Source organism: Peromyscus maniculatus, chromosome 19, assembly GCF_049852395.1.
Source record: "Peromyscus maniculatus bairdii isolate BWxNUB_F1_BW_parent chromosome 19, HU_Pman_BW_mat_3.1, whole genome shotgun sequence".
NCBI classification, from domain to species: Eukaryota; Metazoa; Chordata; class Mammalia; order Rodentia; family Cricetidae; genus Peromyscus; species Peromyscus maniculatus.
The window spans coordinates 14259890-14283134 of NC_134870.1; the positions used below are offsets into that span (position 1 = coordinate 14259890).

General features: G+C 43.3%; 2 protein-coding genes across 9 annotated transcripts in view; one reads left to right on the forward strand and one right to left on the reverse strand.

Moving 5' to 3' along the window:
• The window catches only part of LOC143266734 (uncharacterized), a 36293-nt gene extending 24186 nt beyond the window's left edge, over positions 1-12107 (forward strand). Inside the window, 1 exon segment of the mRNA XM_042264164.2 lies at positions 1-12107. Coding sequence (XP_042120098.2) covers positions 1-38 — 38 coding nt within the window. The 3' untranslated portion in view covers positions 39-12107.
• On the reverse strand, positions 8903-22064 carry Znf24 (zinc finger protein 24). Of its 8 annotated transcripts, none has more exons than XM_006980119.4 (4): positions 21936-22064; positions 18238-18740; positions 17403-17547; positions 8903-14158 (listed from the first exon to the last, which is right to left on the reverse strand). In XM_006980119.4, the coding sequence occupies exons 2-4, from the start codon at positions 18655-18657 to the stop codon at positions 13620-13622; spliced, it is 1104 nt and encodes a 367-aa protein (XP_006980181.1). In that variant the 5' UTR covers positions 18658-18740; positions 21936-22064; the 3' UTR covers positions 8903-13619. The 8 variants fall into 8 exon arrangements, with proteins under 8 accessions (XP_006980181.1, XP_076410944.1, XP_076410943.1 ...); XM_076554829.1 differs by having other exon boundaries at positions 8903-14155; positions 21936-22061; XM_076554828.1 differs by lacking the exon at positions 21936-22064 and adding an exon at positions 21659-21680.
• Positions 22065-23245: the final 1181 nt, after the last annotated feature.

Here is a 23245-nt window from a genome sequence, read left to right on the forward strand (position 1 = left end):
CAAATATGATGCTCGTGGGAAACCCTTCAGCACTGTGACCATTGTTACTGAACATCTGGGGATGCAGATAGAAGAGAAGCTCTACCCTCATGGTCAGGGTAGCAGATGTTTTAACAAATCTGATATCAGTACTGTAAGAAAATCCATCCTAGCCAGGTGGTGATAGTGCATGCCTTTAATCTCAGCACCTGAGAGGCAAAGTCAGGAGGATTTCTTATTTCGAGGCTAGCCAGATCTACAGAGCAAGCTCCAGGACAGCAAGGGCTACACAGAGAAACCCTGCCTGGGAGGGACAAAGAGAAATAGGAAGGAAGGAAAAGAAAGGGAGAAAGAAAGAAAAAGGAAAGATCCATTCTGAGGAGGAAGACTGCATAAAGGTGATAAATGTGGGAAAACCTGGAGTGCACGAATTCTGGTACCATACTAGAACAAAAATCTTACCATTGCTATAATGACCATGAAAAAGGTTTTAATTGATGTCCAACCCATGCTCCATTCAAAAAGTACTGGAAAAATGAATTTTATAAGAATTTAACTTTGAGCTCAGAATTACTGACATTAAGAAAATTCTAAGGGGCTCTGGGAATTGTGTGAAAACCTTCATTGTTCATAATTTAAAAAAATGAATCAGTAGACAAAAAAATAGAAACTCTTACCTTTGCTATAACCTAAGAGAAATCTTTTATTGAGTCAATTCACAGAGATGTCATTATAAAAAAAATATAAGGCATTAATGCAGAACTTACCATTTTTTTAAAAAATCAATGTGGAAAGTCTCAATCAAAATTCTGAGGGAAATATATTCATATCTCTCCTAGAAGCCCAAATTTTTACTCAGTCTCAATTACCAACTGCATATCAGAAGTTATTTCAGAGAACGTAGGGAAACCTTAAATCCTGTAATTAAAATGGTATTAATACTGACATCATACATATCCTCTGAAAGATGGAGAGTTGTGTCCTATGCTCACGCTGAGTGTCTATACATTCCCCGTGTAACCCCATGTCCCTTTGTTGCAGTAATTTGTTGTTGGTGGTCTAGTTTGGGTTTTCCTAGTGAGCAGGAGTCCCTGGGGTGGGCACAGCCATACTAGTTTAACTTTCAGTTATGAGGTCTGAAATCACTTCACAGCCTCTGAACACATGAAAAAAATTATTTTAATGAATCATGTGACTATTTTACCATCAACTGAACAAAAATGGAACTGCGGTATTGTGGTACTGTAAATACAGTAGTTCCATGGTATCCATGGGGGATATGCCCCAAGGCATAGAACTTTATTAATCAGCTGATAGTCTTGCTAAATTCAGATAGACTACAGATAGGCAAAGTGCATCACCTTTTGTATTAGTAATAGAGGTTCTCAGTTCCTAATTAACAGCTCCAACTTTGAGTGCCAGTGACTCGGATCCTAGTGTTAGTGTCTTCGCTGCTCTTCTCACAGCCAGAACTATCAGATACCAGCAGTTCGTGCAATTTTTCTAACAGATGGAGCTAGACGTTCGTTCCCAGCACTGGTTACCAGCCATTCTCGGTGGTAACAGTTCTAAGGAAACCAGCCAGCCTGCTCCACCCCAGACTCATAAATGTGCAAAACCATCCAGCAGAGATGCCATCAGTACTTACGCTGCAGCAATGCATGGCTGATGGCAGGATGAGAGGAGCGGCAGATTGTGTAGGCAAAAGGAATGGACTCCCATATGTTCGGGGTGTCCCGTTGAGCAGCTGCAGGCTTTGTGCAATTGTGGTTTGTGAGCAGGGGAAGGGCCCTTTGTGGGCATGGTGACAACTGAACCAGCTACAGAGTGGCAGCAGCAGCAGCTACAAACATGCTGTACAGCCAGAGCAGAAGTCTCTCGCTGCGGTGGCTGTGCATTTCAGAAGACACGGGCCCTCCGTGTCACGTGGTCAGCACTGCATCCCTAACGCCATTCCGTTGCTTTAGCGCTTACTGCACACATGGCTATTACTTGCATTTTGAAATGTCAGAATAATAATAAATTTTCCCTTCACAATTTCACGAAGATTTATTCTTACTGTAGACTGTAACATCCTCCGATTTTTCTCTTCCCTTAAATGAAAACTTTCCACTCTTTCTGGTACAGGTAATAATAATACTGTCTTCTCTTCAACCTGTCTTAATTGCCAGCATGACTACTCTTCATCTTGGGAACATTGTTCAGGAAAGTAAGGATTATTTGAACATAAGCAATGAGAGTGTGGAGACTGAAGCTGAAGGTCCAGACAGCCACCAAGTGACTAATGGGGAAGATAATACAGGCAACGATTCACGTCCTGGAGGATATGCAGAAGGTTCAAGGTTCATATGGCTCGTAAATTGAATTATTTCTAGAATTTCCCATTTATATTTCTAAGAACAAGTTTAACAAGTTAATTAAAACTTCAGAAAGCCACACCATGCAACTATAATTGACTGTCATCTCTGACATGTAATTTCTAAAACCCTTTGATTTCCCTAAGTTAAAAAAAAAACAACAACAATTAAGACAGGGCCTGAAGAGATGGCTCAGAAGTTAAGAACACTGGCTGCTCTTGCAGAGGACGTGGGTTCAAATTTCAGCACCCACATGGCAGCTCATGACTCTCTGTAACTCCAGTTCCAGGGGATCCAATACCTTCTTCTTACCTCTAAAGGCACTGGGCACACATGGCGTACATGCAGACAAAGCAACTTATACAGGCTTTTAAAAATGTTTTTAAAGAACAATTTTGCCTTGTTACAACAGACCCTCTTTAACTCCACAATAATTTGTCAATGAAGTAATTTTGGGAAGACCTTAGAACCATTGGAGCTGGTTGCCAGGGGAGCCAATCGATAGAGAACTAAAACTCAGTCCCACTCCACCCCAACTTCACCTCCGAGAATAAAGTTCAATTACCAGTGGCCAATGATTTGCTAATATATATGTAAAGAACCTTTAGAAAAGCCTGAAGGACAGGATTCAGGGCATCCAGGTTGTTGAAACTAAAGGTGGAACTCCTGTAGATGAAAGATCTGTTCCTTCTAAAATACCTTGTCACATGCAGCTCTTCTGACATCTTGGGTTGTGTTCTTATTTTAATAACCACTAATCTAGTAAGTAAACTGTTACCCTCAGTTTAGTAGAATCATTGTAGCAAATGATCAAACCCATGGATGGGTTTGTAGAAACTTCTGACATATATTCAGCCCAAAGCACCAGTGAAGAAAACAGATATGCAATCTTTGGCTAAAGTTGGAGGGAACAGTCTTGGGGGACTGAGACTTCACCTGAGGACTCTGTGATAATTCTACCACAAGCTGTCCTCTGACCTCCACCATGGCACACATGCACACACACACACACACACACACACACACACACACACACACACACACACACACCACCTCACTCCTCCATCTTTCCAATCTTTCCAACACTTCTTCATTCATCCTAGTGGCATCAGGAGCTGTGGTGTACCCTTTTGTCCAATCAGCGCCACCCACAAAATGTTCATTGCAATGAGTCATTATTCTGGTTCAAGGCCCCTGGCACACCATCGCCAAAAGGCCCCTCACCAAAATTCCTCTTGGATATCCTGCTGTTGCCCGAGTTATGGAAATCCTGCAGTTATCATTCCTCGGGACCAGTCCCTTCACACACCCCAGCAAATCATAATCATAGACGGGGTAGGCCAACCCAAGACCCCGCATATGGGTCTGGGTGGTAGCTGAGCTGGTCAGTCTGGGCCACTTGGACTGCCCTCCTCAGGCAAGGGGCAGAGCCAGCTCTCCTAGGTCCATGCCATCATAACCTTGGACTTTTATATGCTGGCCATGCACCTTACCATTGAGCTATACTCCCACCAAGGTATTTTTAACTTCATATTTTATTTATTCATTGATGTGTCATAGGGTTTCTATTGCGGTGATAAGACATGGCCAAAAGCAACTTGAGGAGGAAGGGGTTTATTTCACCTTACAACTCTTAAGCCACACGCCATCACTGAGGAAAATCAGGGTAGAAACTCAAACAAAAGCCATCTCAGAACACTAATTCCTGGCTTACTGAGCCTGCTTTTTTACAGCACCCGGGACCACCTGTCCAGGCGTGGCACTGCCCACTTTGTGCTAGGCCCACCCAGATCAGTCATTAACCAAAAATATGCCCAACAGACTTGCCGACAGGCAACCCAGATGGAGGCATTTTCTCACGTGAAGTTCTGCTTTCCAAGGTAACTCTAGCATGGGTCAAGTTGGCAGAAACAAGTAGGGCAGGTGGTAGATGGTAAACTTCTTTAATGTATGCCAAACATAGTTTGTTACATGGTCTTAGCACATAGCCTAGGTCAGCCTTCAACTTCGGATCCTCCTGAATCTGCTTCCCGAGTGATGGGATGTGCCACCACACCAGGCTTTCTAGTGTCTTGTGAGCTGCTAACTATCTTAATTGTTCTAGGACTTGTTTATTTTTATCCAAGTCTTCGCTCTTAAGTTTTGTTCAAGGCACATTTAATTTAGGGTTCTTTTCTGGACTTAAGACTTCCTGGTACTTTAACCCCAAACTTCTTCAACATCACTACAAGCCATTTGTGGCTAATACAGTTAAGCATTGTACAGTTTAGCTACCCCTCTGGCCTTTACCCAGTAGATGCCAGTAGTGGACATATTCCCTGGTTGTGGGAGTTCAGCTCCAACCTGTCAAAGGGTTCTTGAGGGGAGGAGAGAGGAATAAGGAAGTATTATATAGAAATATAGGCAGAAATGACAAGAAAGACAGAGACACAGGATAGCTTCGGGAGGGCCCTGGGTCAATATCCAGATGCCTTGAGATTTATTCTAATGGGCTTTTTATACACTACCAAGCGGAGAGGCAAAGACTTCCCCCTTTCAAGATCAAAGCACAATGTACAGCCAAATGTAGCCCCTTCAAATCACTTGGTAGCCATGCCCTTGGCCAAATCATCCTATTATGCAGCCCTGTTGGGTAAAGCTGTTATTTAGTGGCGCTCTTACCCTGCAAGGAAATGTCAGGAAACACGACAGAATCCACTAACAAGAGTTTTATTAAGATGAAAGAGACAGAGGAGTGCTCAGGCCTGCAGAGAGACACATGTGTGGAAAAGAAGAAGAAAGAGGAAGCCAGGAATATGGCGCCGGCTTATGAAGGCTGGGTGGCACACGCGTACACAGGTCGATGTGGCTACTCCACGCATGTGTAGATCACATGGTTGCATTGCGCACTCTTACACAATCATGCAAAGCCACAGGGTCCTGGTCACGAGAGACACCTTGACCCGGAAATGGCTATTTTGACCTGGAACTGTCTAGGTGGAAGTGTCTAGTCCACCAGACATGCACAACCATGGGGGTGTGTTGTGGGTCTATCAAAAGCAAGCTCAGATTCTCTGACCTTGAGTAAGGTCTTGCTAGGAAGCCTCTGTGGCCCCCTAAACCTGGTGTGACAAAACTGTGTTCAGATACTGCTCTATCTCCCTCCAGGCAAAATCGCTCTTAAAAACCACCAGAGAATGCCCTGAGGATTATAAGGTGGATTTTGTCCTCGTGAGTTCTAGTGGTCCTCTACCTTGAGTTTTTGGATTGTTTCATGTGTGCTCATAATTATTCAAATACCTGGGCAGAATCTTCTGGAGAACTCATTTCCTCTTTCTGAGCAAGTTCACTTTTTCCATGTAGGGAGACTACTAAACTTTGCTCCTCCCTTCCCCAGGTGGTGGTCTGGGAAATCCAGTAATGACAAACACCTGATGTCTACCTGATTTGTCTCCAGTCTCACCAGCTTTGCTTCTAATGTGCCTTCTCCACTAGTTCAGGCAGGTTAGACATGATCCCCCAACTCCACGTTGATACAGAAGTTTTTGAGTAAAAGCCAGCATATTTATATGCTAAGAAATATCAAGGAGAAGAATATTTGGTATTTTGAAAGGTGAGCAGGTAGGAGAGAACCTGGGTCCAGTGGCATTGTGGAACATTATTTTAAGATGTGTTATATTTGTTTATGCTGTGGAACATTTGTTTAATGATGCAAAGGTGTGTTGCATTCTTTTATGTTGCATTTGTTTTACTCTGTGAAGCTGTGTTACTTCATCTGTCTAAAACACCTGATTGGTCTAATAAAGAGCTGAATGGCTGATAGCTGGGCACAGAAAGGATAGGCAGGGCTGGCAGGCAGAGAGAATAAATAGGAGAAATCTTGGAGGAAAAGAAGAGCAAGAGAACAAGGAGAGGAGGATGCTAGGGGCCAGTCACCCAGCCACATAACCAGCCACAGAGTAAAAGTGAAAATAAGATATACAGAAGTTGCCGGGCGGTGGTGGCGCACGCCTTTAATCCCAGCACTCGGGAGGCAGAGGCAGGCGGATCTCTGTGAGTTCGAGGCCAGCCTGGGCTACCAAGTGAGTTCCAGGAAAGGCGCAAAGCTACACAGAGAAACTCTGTCTTGAAAAACCAAAACAAAAAAAAACAAAAAAAAACAAAAACAAAAACAAAAAACAAAAAACAAAAAAAAGATATACAGAAGTAAGAAAAGGAAAAAGCCCAGGGGCAAAAGGTTAATTTAAAGTTAAGGAAAGCCAGCAAGAAACAAGCCAAGCTAAGGCTGGTTATTTATAAAAATAATAAGCCTCCATGTGTATTTATCTGGTAGCTGGGTGGCAGGCCCCTCAAAAGAGCTAAAGAACCAAAGACCAAAAACAACACAGTGGTAAGGTTAACTTTAGATAGAAGCAGTCAGCTGATCTAAAGTGAAGGAAAAATAACAAGCCAACATATGGACACGTAGGGTTGCTTTTCTTTTTAAATCTATGTTACAGTTGTGCGTATGCATGTGTATTTTTTTTTTCAAGGAACAATAATACAATTTACACACAAGTTAGCCAGGGAAGGTTTCATTGAGAAACTTAGTTTAAGATACACGAGGACAGCAACCCCTGAAAGCAATGCTTGATTTACTTAGGAAATGGCAAGAGGGCCACGGTGGCTGAAGCAGAATGAACACAGGGAGTCCTATGTGGGGGCAGAGATAAATGGAAGCGCAGCAGGAAGACCTAGTTAGCCATGGCTGAATTGGGACTTTTCTTCTGAATGCACTAGAAGACTGAGAGGTTGTAGGCAAAGGAGCGACATGATGGTGAAGCCTGGTGTGGAAAACAGAGACCACCCAGTTGAATTCTTAAATGCTTCTTTATGGTTGGGGGACTTCTGTAGTTTGGTACAGAGTCTCCCTGTGTAGACCAAGCTGGCTTAAAATGCAAGAGATCTGCTGGGATTAAAGGTATCCATCAGCACCACATCTTTATATGTTCTCTTATGGAGGATATACAGTAGAAAACAGATAAAAATTAAAAATGACCCCAAAATAAATAGTGTCCTAACACTATAGTCATCATCTGTATGATACCATATACATATGTTCTTAGGATTTCTATTGCTGTGAAGAGACACCATGACCACAGCAGCTCTTACAAAGGAAAACATTTAACTCAGTGGCTTACAGTCTCGGAGGTTTAGTCCCTTATCATGGCAGGACAAGGCAGCATGTAAGTAGACATGGTGCTAGAGGATTCAAGAGTTCTATAACTTGATCCACAGGCAACAGAAAGTGAACTGTTGTACTGGGCATAGCTTGAGCATAGGAGACCTCAAAATCCACCCCTCAGTGACACACTTCCTCCAGCAAGGCCACACTTACTCCAACAAGGCCACACATCCTAATAATGCCACTCCCTATGGGGGCATTTTCTTTCAAACCACCACATATATACTGTGTGTAAAACACACACACACACACACACAGTTTATATGTACACACACATATATGTATCAGGGTTTCTACTGCTGTGATAAAACACCATGACCAAAAGCAATTTAGGAGCAAACAGTCTATTCTGCTTAGACTTCCACATCATAGTTTTCATGGAAGGAACTCAAACTGGGCAGGAACCCCGAGGCAGGAACTGCTGCAGAGACCATGGAGGAGTGCTGCTTACTGGCTTACTCACTGCTTGCTCAGCCTCCCATTCTTAGATCATCCAGGACCACCAGACCAGGGACAACACTGCTCACAATTGGCTGTGCCCTTCCACATCAAAATCAATCAAGAAAATGTCCCCGTAGACTTGCTTAAGTTTCTTTCCCCCAAATTAGGTATTGGGCTTGTACAGCTTTAAGACCATGGACCTAGAATAAAATGCCCCTCCCCCAGAACCTATGTTGGGTAAAGGTAATTGTGAAGGGCTCCAAGGACCACATGCAGTAGAAGTTTGAAGGCAGTGCCCTAAAAGCGATGTTAGCTAGGTACATCAGTGTGCTGGTTGTCAATGTGATACAAGCTAGAGTCACTTCAGAAGAGGGAGTCTCAACTGAAAAAGTGCCCTCACCATACTGGCGTGTGGGCAAGCATGTGGTGCATTTTCCGGACTGATGACTGATGGGGGAGGGTCCAGTTTACTGCAGGTAGTGCCACCCCTGGGCTGGTGGTCCTGGGTGCTGTAAGAAAGCAGGTTCAAGAAGCTATTAGATACAAGCCAAAAAGCAGCATTCCTCCATGGCCTTTCCATCAGTTCTTGCCTTCAAGTGTTCGTCTGGAGTTCCTGCCCTGACTTAACTAGAGACAGAAGTCAAGTCAGGGCAGCAACTCAAGTAACCTGAGAGTTGTAAGAAGAAATAACCTCTTTCCTCCCAAGTTGCTTTTGGTCATGGTGTCTTATCACAGCACTGGAAGCCCTAACTAACAGAGTCAGCAGTATAACACACCTGGACCCACATGAATCTGGAGAGAAGAGTGCTGTTGGAGGCAATGTTCAGACACAGAAGCCAGCACTAAGGAACGTTAGAATGTCAAGTATGGGAACGGTGTGTGAATTGGGGAGGGGAGGATAGTAAAGAACACATGGCAGAGGTTGACAGAGCCCAAATCATAAAAGGCCATTGCTGACTTTATTAACTTATATAATGCATGAATCTAGAATTTAAAACTACAAAGGCTTTCTACAAATCAATAAGAAAATACAAATACCCTATATTAATCAGGACAGAAGCCAAATACAATTATCTTAAACAAGAAAGGGACTTTATTGGCTCACAAAACTTTAAAGTCCAGAGGTAGGGCAGGCTTTAGGCACAACTGGATCTAGGGCCTCCAGAAAAATGGTATCAGAACTTAGTTTTCTCACCATCTCTGCTAGCCTCTGAGTTTCTCCTCAGAGACTTTCTCCATACAGTAAAAATGCAGGCTCACATCATCCTTGGGTCTCCAGTAGCTCCAAAGCCTTCTTTCCAGTAGTTGCAGTTCTGTTGAACACTCTTCTTAGCCTGCTTCAAATTACATGCCCACTCTCTAATCACTGGGGCCAGTGTGGCTCAGGAGGCTAGGCCTGGTCATGTGCTCACCAAAGCCATATGGAATGGGTTAACCACAATAAATAAGGATACTGTTACCATAAATGAGGGAAGGGATGCTGAACAAACAGATACGCACACATAACCCAATACAAAGGCAAAAGAAGCTGTGAACAAACAATCCTCAGGATTATAAATGATCAATAAACGCAAAAAGAACTTCACTATTCATCAGGGAAATACAAATAAGGAAGGTTTCTCTTTTCTCTCTCCTTGTCCCAAACAGATAAGGACTATCAAGTGTAGGTAAGGCTATGTAGGGAAATGAGCACTTTGCAAAGTTGAAGATGTTACAGATGTGTCGGACAGCAAATGCTTTACAGCCAACCATCCAGGAATTTAAAGACCAGAATACGTAAGATGAAGATGTCTTAAAATTCACATATAATCCTGTTTATTTAAAAGGTGTCCACATTTCTGTATATTCACATAGAAATGTGTACAAACTGTACTAGAATGTAAAGTGGAAAGTGGAACTGACCTGGGGAAAATGGTCTCTCACATTTGTCTATCTTCAGTTTCATATGATGTTAACTGCAGTTATTTATACTTTCATATTAGAAAGAAAAGAAATGAACAAGACCAGAACAGGACATTAAAAACAGCCAATGAACAAAAAAAAAAAAAAAAAAACTTCCTTCTTACTAATAAAGGCACAAACAAATAAAAAATAAAAAAAAAAAGAACTGGCCTGTAGGATGAGCAACACCTTTTCAGGATGCAGCACTGAGGAGCGCAGGCAAACGAGCATTCTTACTATAAAGGAGTTATAAAATTAGTCTAGCTTTTACATACTCCCTGACCCAATGAATCCACTCCTAGTTATCTGTGTTACGGGGACAACTACATGGGTAGTAAGATGTTTATGAAATGTCAATCTGTTATGTATGAAGAACCTACGAACCCATCAGTATGGGGCTGGTTAGATGGACCATGAGTGTAATAATGCAATGGAATACTAGGTAACTATGGAAAGTGTCCACATCAGTGTGGGGAGGGAAAGCAGCCTCACTACAGTAGATGTACAGTGGAGATACTACCTACCTCAGGTTTGCTGAGGATTAAAGCATAGTAAAGCATGTTAGTTGGTACCTATACTCAACCCAAGACTGTTATTTTAAAAGATGTTTGTTTAAACATGTATAGAGCTAAATTTGAAAGGATAATAAACCAGATTACCACTATTTCTGGCTAAATCTGGTGTCTTTTTTTCATCTTTTGTTTCTGCATTGTGAAAATTTCAAATTATATAGGTATATATAATAACTTTTAAGTTCATTCAACAAAAGATGTACTGCTACTAAACAGGATTTGAATGCTCATCTTTTTTTTTTTTTTTTTTCCCCGAGACAGGTTTCTGTGTGTAGTCCTGGATGTCCTGGAACTCACTCTGTAGACCAGACTGGCCTCGAACTCACAGAGATCCGCCTGCCTCTGCCTCCCAAGTGCTGGGATTAAAGGTGTAAGCCACCACCACCCGGCTAACACCATCACTCCTGACAGTACAAACAAAAAAACCCAGCCTCAGGAATCCACAGAACTAGGTGTGTTTTAGTTCTAACTGGCCATTTATTTCCAAGTCACAAGATCTAAGTTCCAAGTCTCAAGTTCCAAGATCACTGGGTCTTGTTTTTCTAGTCCACAAATCTGGATGAGATTAAGTATTTCAATCGAATGCTTAGCATGCACATTTTTTTCAGTACAGGTAACCTCCCCCTAAGGTCACACAAATGTAAGACAGGCTGCTAATGGTCAAACATCTGTGAATATATAAAACTACTAAACAGCCTGTTGGGCCAGTTGGTATGCATGCCTTCACACAACTGCTCGTCTGCTAACCAGAAAGGTACTGGTAAGGCCACTGCTTGGCACCTTTAGACTGGGTACCCCCAAATGATGATGTTCTGTGTGGGGACAGGTCTGAAGTCAGCAATCACTGTTACTGTAAATTAATGTCTAGTGGGAACTTACGACTAGCCAGAGTCAATTAAGTATAAAACCCACCGCTTCCTTTTCCTGTATACCATGAGGGATTTTAGACCAGCCCCTTGTCTGAGCTTCCTTCCCAACAGATACACAGGTGTCAGAGCTGGCAAGACAACACATATTTGCCAACTCTACTACCACCTCTTCTGTGCTTTCAAATGACCAAACAGCTTGGGCCCTAAAACTGTTAAGTCTGGCATTCCACCCTGAGAGGTTACTCTGAAATAAGAACTCTGTCACCCCAGCAGTCATTCAAATGTGCCACCTCAAACACCTACTGGAGAGAGCCAGCCATAAATAACAAGTACAGCAATTCCGGGTGACTGTATCTTAGAGCAGAGAAGCTTACAGCTTTATTGACAGTAATGTGTTTCCTCTCCGCCACAGAAAAGACCCAAACCAAAGTCCCTACATTTTCTTGTATAACTTAAAAATACATTATAGCATACTACATATTTATACTTCAATAAATCTTAATCTATAAAGCACATTTCTTATAATTGTTATCAGAAATCTACGAACAAGCTTCATTCTGCCTTACTTCATCAGTTGGCATTGCATTTATTACTGTTTTTCAATAGGCTCACGCAAAAAATCTCACTTTCATTTTAAAATTTGACCAAGCACCAGATATAACCCAAATCGCTGCAAATATTTGTACTCCCATGGATCATTTCCCATGTAATGATGCCTGTCTTACATAAAAACAAAAACAAAAACCCCTTCTTACACTCAATGCTTTTAACTTCCAGAGTTTTTCATTAAACAGTAGAATCACAGTACTTGGATTCTTAGCCACAGCATACAGAATCCTACTAATAAAATGTATTACTTTTAATATGTTTTTTAAAAAATGTGTTAAGACTGTAAATTAAAAAAATTCAATAAATTCTGACAGTTAATAAACTAGTTATTAATAGCCTAGTTGTTTATTGTTAAAGTAGAACAGTCCATTCAACTTAACTTGTAGTTATAACTGCAACGCTACTCGAAATTACATCGGGGTCTAAGATTGAAAATGTTCAAACTAGAAGAGCGTGTCTTGAACTCACCTCTGAAAAGTGCTAAGAACTGACTAGCTAGCTAGCCTTCTGAGCTGACGTCTCTCCCTCTAAACACAACCCACGTGTTAGAGAACTACAACTCTGGGAATCTGAGGTGACCTGGGAATGCTGATGGGGAACCTCTATGACTTACAGTGGAACAAATGCCTCCCTACTTACAGTAGGCTTACAGTACCTAGCACAGTGCATTGTCGGTGGAAATGTTTAATACTAAATGCGTGGCTGTTTTAGCCTGCTGTTCAACCCTTTTGTACCAAAGGAATAAAAAGAGCAAACCTGATACTGTTGCCCTCTCATCAAGGAATTTTCTATCCTTAACTACAATGAGGGCAAAATGAGTTCAACTTGTGAGTTTTCCCTAAAAGCCACATCATATAATTGCCTTAATTTCACACTTGCTTTTCAACACCAGCATTCATACGAATTCTTCCTTAGTGTTACATTTACCTTCACTTTTACAAGTGTCTATCTTTACACAGGCAAACTGTTTTCATTAGTAAGATGCCCACACAGTAGATAAAATCAGCTTCTTGTCTGGTTGTAAGTTTTCCTTTAGAAAGATGGCTGCACTTGACTGGTCCACTTCAGTGTATAATTTCTCCCTTTCACTCTTGACAGTTTCGCCACCATTGCTCATCCGAGATCTTAAGGCTCACTTAACACTGAGGCTTTGGCTAGCCTTTATCTTCTATTTTCCCAAATATACTCAAACCGAACAAAAGGAAACTAAATTTCCAAAGATGTTTTTAAATGCTTAAAGATGGGCTTTTAGATTTTACAATTCCTATGTTGCCTTTAAAATAGAAAGGTATGTATCCTTACAAAACATTCCAATGACCAACACAGAAATAAAGTATTTGTCTGAAAAAGGAAATTGTTAGAAAGGGATAAAGAATCAGGTAGCTCATTACTTGGGAGAAAAAGAGAATATAAACATCACATGGAAAATTTAGGTATTAACACCTGAATTATTTAAAATTTCAGTTTCTAGGCATAACACCATTTCTTTCACAATAATAATGGTGAATGAAGATTTTTTTTTTGTATTTCCCAATGAATTTTCTCAGTCAACAGGGAAAAAAAATCTTTTCTGTATCATTTCATGTTTTTAATTTTGTCTTCATTTCTGAAGAAAAAGACCTGAGTGCTTATTATTTCCCCTAATTTCTTAAACTTTCACAACATTCAAAAGTTTTTCTGCATTGTGTCTTCTCTGATGTCTAAAAAGATTTGAACTTTGACTATAGGATTTTCCACACTGAACACATTCATAAGGTTTCTCCCCAGTGTGAATTCGCTGATGGTTAATAAGCCCAGAATTCTGGCTAAAGGCTTTCCCACACTCAAGACACTTGTAAGGTTTTTCGCCAGTGTGGACTCGCTGGTGCTGCACAAGAATGGAACTTCTGCTGAAGGCTTTTCCACACTCGACACATCCATAAGGCTTCTCCCCACTGTGGATCCTCTGATGAAGAATAAGGGCTGAGCCCTGGCTGAAGTGTTTTCCACATTCGTCACAAATGTGCTGTTTCTTTCGAGAGGGATTTCTCTTTCTTTCAAATCTGCCCTTGGGAAAACAGGTTTCTCCATATTTAAAGATTTGAGGAACACCTATATTAAGAGGGCCAGGAACATCATGAGCTTCTGCAGCTGAAGCAGTCTCCTGCTTTGGAGCCAGGGCTCCATTTTCTGTCCTGGCATCATCTTCTGAAATAAAAAGAAAATGCAAATGTCACTCAGTTCCTATCTGAAGAGAAAAGAACTTGAAGGGAAAAAATGTTTGTTTTTTTTGTTGTTGTTGTTGTTGTTGTTGAGACAAGGTCTGACTATGTAGCCTAGGTTGACCTTGGATTCACAGAGATCCACCTACCTCTGCCTCCTAAATGTTGGAATTAAAAGTATGTTGGGATTAAAAGTATGCACCACCATGCCTGGCAAAAAGGAGTTTTTCATGAACTAAAAACAACAACAACAAAACCTGTACACATCTATGGATATATGTATAAGGTTGACAATTCTCAAAAAAGAAAAATGGGGAGGGGGGGGAGATTATGATGTCAATGAGCTAACGGCATGGTGGCAAAATGACACAGAAGGGTTTATCTACATTTTTTTTTTCTTTTTTCTTTTTTGGTTTATTGAGACAGGATGTCTCTGGATATCCCTAGCTGTCCTGAAACTCATTCTGTAGACCAGGATGGCCTCAAACTCAGAGAGCTGCCTGCCTTGGCCTCCTGAGTGCACCACCAACCACCCAACCGGTTTTATCTAAACTTAACATAGGGGCTAGTGAGATGGCTCAGGCATGAAGAGCACATGATCTTTCAGGACCCAAGTTCAGTTCCCAGCACCCACACTGGGAGGCTCACAACCATCATAACTCCAGGTCTAGGGGGTTCAATTTCCTCTTCTGACCTCTTTAGGCAACTGAACAAATGACATACATAAATACATGCAATATACACAAAAAATTTTTTTAAAGAGAACATAGTCAAAAAGGCGACAAACATGATAAAATAAAGGGGGAAAATCAAACTGAAATGCTAGGTCTGAAAGAAACTTTGGGAAGCAAAATGATGGCCACTAGGAAATGATTTTTAAGAAATTGTATCAAAATGAAGGTACAACAACAAAAAAATCTGTCAAACAATAGTTATTGTTGAAGTAAGTCAGTGTGTCACAGTCAATACTAGACTCAAAGCACAACATATGAGTCCTGAAGCCAAGAACTGGGCGTGGTGGCACACTCCTTTAACCCGGCACTCAAAGGAGGCAGAAGGCAGACGCCTGTGAATTCAAGGCCAGTTCCAGACCAGTCAGAGCCAAAGAATGAGACCAAGTCTCAAAAAAACAGAACAAACAAACAAAAGCTGAAGCTAATCTGAGCGCAGCCTGTGTTAACTAAAGGCATCCATCGCACCTGAAACTTCAACACACAATAAATAAAGGTTCCGTGTTAAAGAAACTTGCCCCAATTTGGTATTTGTCATAGCAGCTAAAAAATGATTCTGTTTAAGTCTTAGTGAGGTGTGTCTACAAAACAAAAGCTTCAATTTATAAGTAGCAACACTGCCTACCCACGGCCAGAGGTAAGAGCAAAACTCACTGACAATTTTCCTGAAACTTAAGTCATACAGAGTGGACAGGTAACACATGGTGAGCAGCAGCACTGAACAGTGGCCAATAATGGATGTCACAAGGGTAAGTCAATCAAGAAAGCAGGAGAGGGAGACCCAGGGGCCCGAGGGGTTAGAGGCTTAGATACTTGGAAAGTATGACAGGTAAGTGGGGACACATGACATGAAATGAATGGAACTTTCTGAATGTGAAAGTGGTCAGCCTGCTAAAATAAAGCCAATAGCAGAAAATGCACCGCCTAAGAGCATGTATAGTTAGTTCTCTAACTATCACACTGAAAAATGTCCCACGAGAAGGAAAAAGCACAGGGTGAGCAGATACACCTCTGCCTCAGTTCTGATTTCTAGCGCCACCCCTCCCACGGGAAGAAAACCTGGTCACATCCTAATGTTTGGCATACTGCTATAGCATTATCTCCACCCACCTCAAGGACTGATTCCTGAAGCATTCTCAAACAAAACTCCAGATAAACAAAATGCAACACAGCAATTTAGGATACTAGGTCATATAAACAAGTATACAACATTAAGTACCAGTATATCAGAAAAAAAAAATCTGAATTATTACAATTATACTTTGATATTTCTGCACTTAAACCATATTATAGCTTGGGAGCCTAGTTTGAATAAACACTTAAGAAAAAGTGAAAACTTTACCCTCCTATCATTTCTGGGTTTGTTTTTTTGTTTCTTATTTCTATTTAAGTTTCTAGAGGGATGGAGAGATGACTCTGATTAAGAGCACATACTGCTCTTGAAAAAAGCCAAGTTGAGCTCCCTGCTCCTTACTGGGCAGCTCATTAACCACCTATAACTCCAGGAAATCCAATGGTCTCTCTTGACCTCTGAGTACCTGCACTCACATGCACATCCTCATACACAAGCACACAGAATTTCTAAAAGAAAATCCTTTTACAAGTTTCTAGAGGGATGGAGAGATGACTCTGATTAAGAGCACATACTGCTCTTGAAAAAAGCCAAGTTGAGCTCCCTGCTCCTTACTGGGCAGCTCATTAACCACCTATAACTCCAGGAAATCCAATGGTCTCTCTTGACCTCTGAGTACCTGCACTCACATGCACATCCTCATACACAAGCACACAGAATTTCTAAAAGAAAATCTTTTTACAAGTTTCTTAAGGGGTCTGGAGCGATGGCCCAGTGGTTGAGCACTGGCTGCTCTTCCAGAGGACCTGAGTTTAATTCCCAGCACCCACACGGCAGTTCACAACCATCTGTGACTCCAGCTCCAGAGGATTTGACACCCTTTTCTGACTTCCAAAGACATCCAGCATGTACATGCTGCACAGACACATAATGAAGGCAAAATACTCATACACATAAAATTAAAAATAAAATGGAGTTTCTTAATTTAAAAAAAAAAAAAAAGAGTAGGTAGAATATTGAAGCAAAAAACAAAAGTAGCTGAAGTTTTAGGAAGACTTGAGAAATAAAACCAAAAGGTTGATGGAGACTCCAAAGCAGCCCACTGTATGAATATGGTGACACAGGAGACTACAAACTGAAGAGCATAATAAACCAGGCGACAGATGAGCAGTGCCATGGACGAAACAAGCGCTGGCTCACAACAAGGCAGTTGTGAGCATAATATGAGCAGTCTTCATGAAAGCAGGCTCAAAGAAAAGCTAAAGATGCTAAAGTCTAGGAGTAAACACACCCGAGGCCATGAGTCTACCATGAGAAAGGTCAGCCTCTAACAGTACAGCTATTTCTAAACAGCAGCTTAAAAGTGTTTTGCCAAAAGAACAAGCAAAGCACTCTGGGAAAAAGCCACATGGTGTCCTGGTCCTCACCACAGTGCCTCAGAGAGTGGAGTTCCCAGGATGCCCACTTGAGATGGTTCTCTACAGCATCAAGCTCAGAACTTGGTAATCCCTGAGCGTCTTCTTGAGGTATCTCCTCTACAAGCACTTCCCGTTTTCGCCGACGGACCGAAACCTGAAAACAAGATTTTAGTTCGGTTGAGAAGGAATTCTGATACTGAGCACACATAAGAGAAGCCACAAAAAATACACTACAAAGTCTTAGACAGCGGAGCAGTGTTAATGGAATATTTGTTTAACTATGTACAGATGTGTTGCATTTGTTTAATTACATCAAGATGTGTTGCTGTTTTACCTTGCCTGCCTAAGACACCTGACTGGTCTAATAAAAAGCTGAATGGGCAACATCGAGAGAGGAGGTATGAGAGAGGAGGTGTAGGTGGAACTTCTGGGCAGGGAGAGTAAGTAGAAGGAGGGACTTAGGCTCGGAGAAGAAAAGGAAATGACAGAGAAATGCCAGGGGCCAGTCAGCCAGACACAGAGGAAGCAGGAAAGTAGGACATACAGAATGAAAAAAAAAAGGTAAAAAGCCCTGAGGCAAAACGGAGATGAATAGAAACAGGTGACATTAAGTTAAAGGAGCTGGTGGCTGAGCATTCATAATTAATAAGTCTCCATGTCTTTATTAGGGATCTGGTTGGCAGCCCAAAGAGGATTCCACCTACAGAGCAGCACAGGTATTGCAGAGTAGCACGTGACCAGGAGGGAGGCCCAGACACAACTTTAACTTAGGCAAGTTAATCCAGCAGGTGCCTACTGCTGTGTTAGTTAGTGTTTCTGACTAAAGTGAGGCAAGCCTGCTCACCGGCTGTCCGGGATCATCAAGCTCACTCTCCAAGTCCTCTAGAACGGTCACTGCCTCCTCTCCATTCTCTGGATGATGTTCTCGAACCCAAGTCTGTAGCTCCTTGGGTAGGATGGCAACAAACTGCTCCAACACTACCAGCTCCAGTATCTGTTCCTTCGTGTGTGTCTCTGGTCTGAGCCACAGGCGGCAAAGTTCTCGGAGCTGGCTCACAGCCTCTCGGGGACCTGGTGAATCCTGGTATCCAAATTGCCTGAACCGCTGTCGGAAAACCTCCGGGTCAGGGAGATGATTCCAGGAAATGCTTGATCCCTCTTCACCATCAGGATCCTCCTCTAGTTTCACTCTCAGAACTTTTTCTTCTTCATCTGGATTTGGGATGATAAGTATTGAATCTTCTTCCACCGGCTGTGCAGACATCCTGTTACAATACTTGAGGAAAAGGCAGTAGAGGCAGGAAAGACCTCACTCAGAGAAATACTCTGTTTTCCTCAAAGGTACTCCTAAGGTATAAGAAATAAAAGACACATAAATTACCAAATACCCCAAGATATTTGAAAGCAACAGAAAAAAAATATATATTTTTTTTACTGGATTAAAAATTCCAATCAAGGGCTGGAGAGATGGCTCAGTGGTTAAGAGCACTAGCTGCTCTTCCAGAGGTCCTGAGTTCAGTTCCCAGCCACCACATGGTGGCTCTCAACCATCTGTAATGAGATCTGGTGCCCTCTCCTGGCCTGCAGGCATACATGCAGGCAGAACATTGTGTACATAATAAATAAAACTTTTTAAAAAATTCCAATCAACAGTCTACACTGATTGAAATACTACCATAGTTAGTAGACTACAGCCAAATCTAGCCTGTTGCCTATTACAGTATCCATAGAAAGAGTTGTGCAAAAATAAATGGCTAAAAAGCATAGAAACATTTTATGATAGGAAAATATGATGTCTCTGTCTAGGACCAACAAGGTCAGTCAGTTTGCAGAGGCACCGGCTTCCAAGCCTGATGACTCAAGTCTAATGACCAGCATGTACATAGGAGAGACCTTACTTCTTCTGAAGTTGTTCTCTGGCCTCCACAAGTGTGACACGACATGTGCATGCCTACAAACACACACACAATGTAAAAATATTTTAAATTTTAAAAAATGGTTTATATTTATTTTATGTTCATTAGTTTTTGCCTACATGTGTGTCTCTGTGAGGGTGTTGGGTCTCCTGGAACTGGAGTTACAGACAGTTGGGAGCTGCCATAGGGTGCTGGGAATTGAACTTGGGTCCTCTTGAAGAGCAGCCAGTGCTCTTAAGCACTGAGCCATCTCTCCAGCCCCACAATATTTTTTAAATTTGTGTCTATAAACCATTAAATTTAATCATAGTTCAGGCTATAATGGCAGAGTTGACAGGGTTCAACAATTTCAGCTAAGATCTAAAGCAACTTCAAATTTACTATCTGGCCCTTTCCAGAAAAAAGATTGCCGGTCTGTGACATATAGTCAACAAAAGGGAATTTAATAACCTAAAAACCCATGTAAGAATCACCCTATCACAGTGTTCTCCAAATGTTCTGAACCCTTGGGGCTTAAGAATTGGTTCAGCAAGTAAGAACACTTGTGGCCCTTGCAGAGGACCCAGATTTGATTCCCAGCACCACAAAGCACTCTTCTGACCTCCTTAGGCACCAGCAGACACATGGTACACATATACATAAAAGAAACAACTAAATATGCAGAACTGTAGGATACTTAAAATATTCTTTGACATTTATTTTGTGTTTGTACACCTCAGCACAGGTGTGGAAGTCTGAGGACAAAATGCAGGAGTTAGTTCCCTCCTCCTGCTATGTGGAATCTGGGATCCAGCACAGGTTGTCAGGCTTGGAGCAAGCTCCCTCCCCGATGAGCCACCTAGCCCACCCCACATTTTGTTTTTGCAAATCTGAAGTAGGAAACAGGTCAACTGCCCCCTCCCCCGACACCCCACTCCACCTCCCACCTTGCACATGTGCCCTACTGCTGAGCTAATGCTCAGAATGTGAATACACACACACACACACACACACACACACACACACACACACACACACAATTCTTTAAATTTAAAAAATACTCGGCCGGGCGTTGGTGGCGCACGCCTTTAATCCCAGCACTCGGGAGGCAGAGGCAGGCGGATCTCTGTGAGTTCGAGGCCAGCCTGGGCTACCAAGTGAGCTCCAGGAAAGGCACAAAGCTACACAGAGAAACCCTGTCTCGAAAAACAAAAACAAAAACAAAAAAAAAAAAAATACTAAGTTGTTTAGGAACTCCTTAAACAAAATGTATGTGAAAAATGTTCATTAGTAGCTGGGTATGGTGTCCTAAACCTGTAACCCTTGCCCCTGGGTAGAAGCAAGATTATCCTCATCTACATAGCAAAGCCAGCTGGGCTATTAAGAGCTTGTCACAGATTCACTTTTACACTGTTGAGTAACACATCACAGAACACTGGGGAAGAAACTATTTCACATAACATGCAAATGTTATTTAGGCATCCACCACACCATACATGCATTTAAACTTACAGTTCATCAACCGCAGCGAATTCTATTAGGAAAAAGCACTCACAACTTCTCACGGTGGCCAGGAGTCTTTTTCCTTAAGTGGTTTCCCCTAGCTTTTCCTTTGGGGAAATCTGTGAGCTACTTTCTGATCCTTTTAGTATTTGCAAAATCATACCGGTGCCACGGTTCATAGCACATTAAGAATAATAAGCTTAGCCTGGCGGTGGTGGCACACGCCTTTAATCCCAGCACTTGGGAGGCAAAGGCGACAGATGTCCGAATTCGAAGCCAGCCTGGTCTACAGAGCAAGTTCCAGGACAGCCAGGGATACACAGAGCTACCTTGTCTCCAAAACAAAACAAACCTAGAATAATACAGCTGCTGTTTATTTATCAGAGCCAACAATATAAAAAAACAGAAACTTAAGAAAACCTTATTGAAACCTGTCAAGATGAAGACAAAGAATCAGAAAATGCTGTATCAAACAGACAGATCATATAGATCCGTTAAATATTCTTGAGTCGGGTGATGGCCTGGCAGCAAAACCCAATAGCTAGCTATCTGTTCCTATTCCTGGACCCGACCCTGTCAACGGCTCGAGCATTTCTACGTAACAGAAATTGCTTTTTCTTCTATTTTGTACTGCACCAGGCTCGTGGGACGAGGAGGAACGCCGTCAAGCACTTGGCGGGACCCCGGTCCTCAACGACCTCCCGCCTCACAGCGCCGAGCCCGGCCAGCAGCCCCCAGGAACTCCGGGGGCCGACGTCCTCTTCCCAGCATTCACCGCGAAGGGCCGCCGAGGCCCCAGAACACCCAACCGCACAGGACGGGGCCCCGCGGGACTACAAACCCCAGAAGGCCGTGCGCGAGAGCCACCGGATCCCACCTCGGCTCGAGCGACTCCCAGAACCCTCCGCGAGCCGCCAAAGCCTCGCAATGGAACAAAACCGGCCGGTGGGGGAGGGGCGCGCAGGCCGGCGAGGACGCGGGCGCCGGAGGCTCCGCGGAGACCCCGAAGTGCGGTCGCCGCCGCCCCCGCCGCCGCCCTTCCGCCGCGGCCTTCTCCGCGCACGCCCGAGACGCCGGCCGCTGCCCGGCCGCTGCGCCCCGACCCGCGCCCCCTCCTCGAACCCTGCCCCCGCGCGCCGCTGACCTCTGGCTCGGGACCCGCCGCCGCCTCGCCGTCCCGGGCTGACGCTGCGCCGTCGCTTCCAGCCTCTTCCCACAAGCCCCCGGCGCGCGCGGCTTCCGGTCCGCAGGACGGGGGGCGGGGGTATGGGGGGGGCGGCAGACGAAGCCCCGAGTTGCCATGGGGACGCGCGGTAAGCGGCGGGGGGAGGTGCGGCTTGATGACAATGGCCGCATTGAAGCTGAGCTTGGCTCGGGGCCTCGGCCTGGAGTGGGCGCTGCTCTGGGTTCCACTTCCCCAAAGGGAGAGGGGAGCCAGAGGGAGGTGGGTGGGCGGTTTCGCAGGGGTCCCGTGCTCCTCCTAGGAACCCTCTTGGAGTAACTCACGAAAGTGAACATTTCTGAAAGCCCGTCGCCGGCGTGCCCGGGCACAATCGCTGCGCTCTGCGTGCAAATCATTTTCTTTACCCCCCGACATCCTCTAGTGCAGGAACTTTTGCTATTCCCGCTTCAGGGCCGAAAGCTCATTGTAAATAGCAAGCGAGGTTTGCACTCAAACGTGGCTCAAACCGTTGTCTCCCACGAGCCGCCTTACAAAGATTATGACAAGTTATCCAAGAAACAAGACGCGACTAGTTAAGAAGCTTGGCTAGTTGTCACAGGGAGTTTGCAGAATAGATGCATGCTGGTTATTTCATGCCAAAAAGCAGCTGCAGGCATCATCAATCAGACCACCTCTTTCCCCTATTTTAAACCCTCCGGTGGATCTCAAACGCCTTAACTATGACATTAAACAATTGTCACATTGTCCTGCAGGTCGTCTATGGTCTGTTGCCTACTTGTTCCCTCTGACTATGACTCAGGCTTATTGTGGCGCCTCAGCCTCACTGGCCAATGCGCTTTCCTCCAAGTGGCCCCCATATGCTTAGGGGCACTCTTAGATGTGATCTCATTACTTAGCTGTGCTTTGAAAGTCCAGGAAAGGTTGGGTGGTCTCTGTCCTGGTTACCACAGTACTCCCACCTAGTCTTGGGATGCTGGCTGGTACATAGAAAACTCTACATTTTCTTTGAGTAAATGAATGAATTGTAGGCTGGTCACATTGGCCTTTGCTAGGTCACATGTCAAGTCCCAGAAATGGCACAAAAGAGCCCTGTTTTGGAAAGTCCTGTTAGAAGCATAGGTCAAGCCTTGCAGAACATTTCAAAGATCCTCAAGCTTTGCCTTATTGTCTCATTCAGGAAAGGGCCTCCGCAGCGTCCTGAGCCTCTGCTGGATTAGTGAATGGGAGCAGTAAACAAGCCTCTGACCCAACAGCGAGACACTTTATTCCAG